The sequence below is a fragment of the Oncorhynchus mykiss genome, chromosome 6 (genome assembly GCF_013265735.2).
Source record: "Oncorhynchus mykiss isolate Arlee chromosome 6, USDA_OmykA_1.1, whole genome shotgun sequence".
Lineage (NCBI taxonomy): Eukaryota > Metazoa > Chordata > Actinopteri > Salmoniformes > Salmonidae > Oncorhynchus > Oncorhynchus mykiss.
The window spans coordinates 24,385,023-24,391,022 of record NC_048570.1 but is presented as its reverse complement, the minus strand read 5'-3'; the positions used below and the strand labels follow the sequence as shown (position 1 = coordinate 24,391,022).

At 44.1% G+C, this 6,000-nt stretch overlaps 1 protein-coding gene across 1 annotated transcript in view; it reads left to right on the top strand.

Moving 5' to 3' along the window:
• Window positions 1–6,000, top strand: part of ncor2 (nuclear receptor corepressor 2) — a 186,212-nt gene that overhangs the window by 113,101 nt on the left and 67,111 nt on the right. The window contains exons 10-14 of the mRNA XM_036979698.1: window positions 238–410; window positions 1,124–1,220; window positions 1,927–2,105; window positions 2,831–2,885; window positions 3,008–3,106. Of these exons, the coding sequence (XP_036835593.1) occupies window positions 238–410; window positions 1,124–1,220; window positions 1,927–2,105; window positions 2,831–2,885; window positions 3,008–3,106 (603 nt within the window). The remainder of the gene's footprint in view (window positions 1–237; window positions 411–1,123; window positions 1,221–1,926; window positions 2,106–2,830; window positions 2,886–3,007; window positions 3,107–6,000) is intronic.

Sequence of the window (6,000 nt, the reverse complement as noted above, 5' to 3'; positions counted from 1 at the left end):
GTATATATTATTAGTGTATTATACAGTGTATATATATTATTAGTGTATTACTGGTCTTTTCACAGATTTCACGTTGCTCAACTACTAGGCATATTTCCTTTGATTTCTGGTTTGTGGCACATGCTATTTCAGATGTTCTAATGACATCCTGATATGAGGAGAAAAAAGGGACACTTGTTATTTGGTATGAGTTATGTTCTTTGAAATGGTGATTGACCTGGTTGTTCGTCTTCTCAGGAACAGAAGTTCTGCCAGCGCTATGACCATCTGATGGAGGCCTGGGAGAAGAAGGTGGAGCGCATTGAGAACAACCCCCGACGCCGGGCTAAGGAGAGCAAGGTGCGAGAGTACTACGAGAAACAGTTCCCTGAGATCCGCAAGCAGAGAGAGCTGCAGGAGCGCATGCAGAGGTGAGTCAAGGCCCCGGGGCCTCCTGCTCCTCCTCAATATTCTAGGTTGTGTGTGCTGTATTTAAAACATAAGATGTGTTTTTTTTTACAATTTTTACCCCCTTTTCTCCCCAATTTTGTGGTATCCAATTGTTAGTAATTACTATCTTGTCTCATCGCTACAACTCCCGCACAGGCTGGGAAGAGACGAAGGTCGAAAGCCATGCGTCCTCCCAAACACAACCTAACCAAGCCGCACTGCTTCTTAACACAGCGCGCATCCAACCCGGAAGCCAGCCGCACCAATGTGTCGGAGGAAACATCGTGCACCTGGCGACCTTGGCTAGCGCGCACTGCGCCCGGCCCGCCACAGGAGTCGCTGGTGCACGATGAGGCAAAGGTATCCCTACTGGCCTAACCCGGACGACGCTAGGCCAATTGTGCGTCGCCCCACGGTCCTCCCGGTCGCGGCCGGCTGCGACAGAGCCTGGGCGCGAACCCAGAGTCTCTGGTGGCACAGCTAGCGATGCAGTGCCCTAGACCACTGCGCCACCCGGGAGGCCAAGAGATTCCATTCTGTTAAAACAAAGTCTTATTACATTCCGTTGAGTTGTTTCTTGATTACAGTATGAGCAGAAGTGTGTGTGTGTGTGTGTGTGATGTCAAAGAAGGAAGAGCTCAGTTCCAGTACCTGCAGTGTGTTGACATGTCCTCTGTGTTCCCCCTGTGTGGAGCAGCCGGGCGGGGCAGCGTGGAGGAGGACTGGCCTCATCTGCAGCCCGCAGTGAACACGAGGTCTCTGAGATCGTTGACGGCATATCAGAGCAAGAGGTGAGCTCTTACACTTCACCTCCCGCTCTTCACCTCTCCTTCCACCCTCTCTCCCCTCTGGACCTTGTTGTCATGCTTGTTGCTTGACTCACTCAAGCACTAATGTATTTGTCACACGTAAGTTACAGGACGCAGTTACTGTAGCTGCATAACACTTAGACCAGGAAGCATGTGATGATTTGTGAAATGTGATCCAGACAGATGCACAAATAGACTATAGTTCTGCCACTTGCACAACCAAAGAGGTTTTACTCTGACCGTGGAAGGGGGGAGTGTTCTGAGTGTTCCACAGGAAAGGCTAGTCATCACACTGAGTACAATACAGGGCCAGTGTTTCTCTGTAAGGTCAGCCCCACTCAGCTGTGGTTCCTTACATCTGGATAAGAACTGACTGCTCACACCAAGCGTGCAGCATCTCTCTCGTCCCCTCCTCCTCCCCGACCTCAAACTTCCTCTACATCTTATGACCTCTTACACACTTAACAAAACACGACTGCTTCGACTGTCTCACCACCACTGTCTCTATACACTGTGTTTATCTCAGCCTAATGTTTGGAAAGCTCTGCCTTGGTGTACACTACAGTGTACTCACTCCAAGACATCTTGTCTGTTTGTCTGATTGTGTGTGTGTGTGTGTGTGTGTGTGTGTGTGTGTGTGTGTTTGTTTGTTTGTTTACAAACATGTGCGGGTGCGTGTTTGTGTCAGAACACCGAGAAGCAAATGCGCCAGCTGGCGGTCATCCCTCCCATGTTGTTTGACGCCGAGCAGCAGCGCATCAAGTTCATCAACATGAACGGCCTGATGGACGACCCCATGAAGGTGTACAAGGACCGGCAGGTCATGAACATGTGGAGTGAACAGGAGAAGGACACCTTCCGCGAGAAGTATGTTGTACACACCGTAGAATTACTCTGCCTAGAATGGCAGGAGTGTGTGCTGTGCAGTAGTAGACAAAACATTGTTTCGTTTTTCTGATAGCAATCAGATTGTGAACTATCCAAAGGTCAGGGAGTTGTTGAGGAAGTTAATCTTCCGTCTTTGTGAGAAATGGAGGATACATCAACCAGCCAAACCGAACCCACAGACAGAGATCAGAGACTGTAAATGCTTCCCCTGTGCAGAGAGGGAGAGAGAGAAGAGTAGAGAGAGAGAGATGCGGATGTGATGCCTGCTGCTGCAGTCTGGATTGTCTTGTCCACTCAGCCTAAGCCCATATAAAAACACATCAATAAGAGAGAGTTGGAAGAGATGTAAGCAATGCTCAGTACTGTCTGTGTTATCCGATTGGGATATCGAGCAATGTTCGTCAGGATGTGCTGATAGAAGTATGGTGAGGGAGCTCTAGGCTAGTGTTGATGAGAGCATGCGTTAGATGAATAATAGAGTGATATATCTCTGGAGAGATGGATGTGGGACTGTGTTGTGATGTCAGCACTGATGAGAGCCTCTTCTCCCATCAACCAAACTAGACATGCGTCACTCACTCGTCACTCACTGCGTCACTCACTCCTCAATTTACTTGAATATCAAAAGACTGAATGCTTCCAGATCATTGATTAGATCATTTAAAAAATAAAAAGCATATTAATCTGTCTGCTCTGTGTCACAGGTTCATCCAGCACCCAAAAAACTTTGGCCTGATTGCTTCTTTCCTGGAGAGAAAGGTACAGTTTGGAAGATCCTTCACTCCATCCACAGTGATGGACCCTGAGTCCTGACACATGAGTAGTCTTTTTCACATCTTGTTTTGGAGATGAGGTCCTAGTAATGTTGTGTTTTGTTTCAGACGGTGGCAGAATGTGTCCTCTTCTACTACCTGACCAAAAAGAACGAGAACTACAAGAACATTGTGCGCAGGAACTACCGGCGCCGTGGCAGGAGCCAGGTACTGTAGTTACAGAACTTAACTTGAACAACTTGAAACCACTCCTAGGGCTGTTGCTGTGACCGTATTACCGCCACACCGGGTCATAAAGGCAGTCAAATTCCACGTGACCATTTAGTCACGGTAATTAGGCTTCTCCAAGCTCTGCTGCTGCTGCTGGTCAATAGTAGCCTTCCAGACTTGCTAACTGCCTGGTACTCAGCACTCTGTTGTCCCTCTAATCACTCTGACATCGATGCAAATGTGATCGAAAATTTGATCAAGTTGAGCTCAAGTTGCGCAACATTTCTACAGGTTATGCAATTGCGTGAGAAAACAGAGAGATGGCATCTACTAAAAAGAGGAGGATCCCATAAGCTTTCTATAGACTAGGCCTACTATATTTGTTTGTCAACTTTCCTAATATTAAGCACATGGCTTATCTTTACAACAAGCCTATAGCTTACCTGGCTGGCATGATAATGAACCACGGGAAAAGTTTCCTCAATTCGCTGTTTAAGTGCATAGATGACATGTGTTTCTTTCACTGCCCCTGTTTTGAGACACGTGCATGATAATGTTCCATTCTAAATCAAAACAAATTTCACGCAGATATTATTTAGTGTACCGTACCAGTCAAAAGTTTGGACACACCTACTCATTCAAAGGTTTTTCTTTATTTGTACTATTTTCTATGTTGTAGAATAATAGTGAAGACATCAAAAATATGATATAACACATATGGAATCATGTAGTAACCAAAAAAGTATTAAACAAATCAAAATGTATTTTATATTTGAGATTCTTCAATGTAGCCACCCTTTGCCTTGATGACTGCTTTGCACCCTCTTGGCATTCTCTCAACCAGCTTCACCTGGGATGCTTTTCCAACAGTCTTGAAGGAGTTCCCACATATGCTGAGCACTTGTTGACTGCTTTTCCTTCACTCTGCTGTCCAACTCATCCCAAACCATCTCATTTGGGTTGAGGTCAGGTGATTGTGGCGGCCACTCATCACTCGCCGCCTTGGTCAAATAGCCCTTACACAGCCTGAAGGTGTTGGGTCCTGTTGTAAAACAAACGATAGTCCCACAAAACGCAAACCAAATGGGATGGCGTATCGCTGCAGAATGCTGTGATAGCCATGCTAGTTAAGTGTACCTTGAGTTCTAATAAATCATAGACAGTGTTACCAGCAAAGCACCATCACACCTCTTCCTCCATGCTTCACAGTTGGAACAACACATGCGGAGATCATCCGTTCACCTGCGTCTCACAAAGACACGGCAGTTGGAACCAAGAATCTCAAATTTGGACTCATCAGACCAAAGGACAGATTTCCACCAGTCTAATGTCCATTGCTCGTGTTTCTTGGCCCAAGCCTGTCTCTTCTTATTATTAGTTAGTGTCCTTTAGTAGTGGTTTCATTGCAGCAATTTGACCATGAAGGCCTGATTCATGCAGTCTCCTCACTGCAGTCAGTCAACTGTTGAGTTGTGTCTGTTACTTGAACTTTGTGAAACGTTTATTTGGGCTGCAATTTCTGAGGCTGGTAAAGCTAATGAACTTATCTTCTGCAGCAGAGGTTTCTCTGGGTCTTCCTTTCCTGTGGCGGTCCTCATGAGATCCAGTTTCATCATAGCACTTGATGGTTTTTGCGACTGCACTTGAAGAAACTTTCAAAGTTCTTGTCATTTTCCGTATTGACTGACCTTTATGTCAGTAATGATGGACTGTCGTTTCTCTTTGCTTATTTGAGCTGTTCTTGACAACATGGACTTGGTCTTTTACCAAATAGGCCTATCTTCTGTATACCAACCCTACCTTGTCACAACACAACTGATTGGCTCAAACGCATTAAGAAGAAAATAGATAAAATAAACTTTTAACAAGGCACACCTGTTAATTGAAATGCATTCTAGGTGACTACATCATGAAGCTGGTTGAGAGAATGCCAAGAGTGTGCAAAACTGTCAAGACAAAGCGTGGCTACTTTGAAGAATCTCAAATATATAATATATTTTGATTTGTTTAACATTTTTTTGGTTACTACATGATTCCATATGTTATTTCATAGTTTTGATGTCTTCACTATTCTTTTACAGAAAATTGAGAAAATAGTCAAAGTAAAGAAAAACCCTTGAATGAGTAGGTGTCCAAACTTTTGACTGGTACTGTATGTAAAGACGAGATTAAATCAAGAATAGTCTGATGGGTGACAATATTAGCCTATCACTTGTGAATTATATATTATCACTTGTGAATGATGCCCAGCAATAGAAACTGCCTTTTTTTGTGACTTTTTCTAATCATAGTCGCACACCTCATGTAGCCTAGCCCATAGGCCTATATGTTTTGGTGTATAAGGTTTGTATCACAACTAAGGTGGCCAAATAACTTCTTAAAATTAAGCACATGAATCTGCTTTACAAGGGGTTTAGAGCCTAACTGGCATACATGTGCAGCGTGTGAGTTTCATATTTTGGGAAAATAATTTTCACCACAAAAATGCACATTTATAATAAAAGCATTACATGCATAATTACATTTGCGGTCACTTTTGATATTGGGGTTTTCCCACTAATGGAACATTCGCGCTTATAGTGTGACAGCCAAATAGTTTCAACATTGTAAGATAAACGTTCTGATCTGTTGCGTCAGCCACATTGCGTAAATCATTTTTTGGGATGCTAGTGGTTGTATTACTTAAGGATATATTGCATCCCACAACTGTCCCAGACTAGGTTTGGAGTATTTATTTCTCACACAGAATAGAATAGGCACACTTTTGTACTATGAGCGATAGTAGATTGACATAGGCTTGTGCTTTTGCTGTTCGTTAGGCCTACTCATCTTGTTGGCTGATGAAAAGTAAATGTGGACAGTTCTTCCAATGTCTTCAAAATGCACCTCGG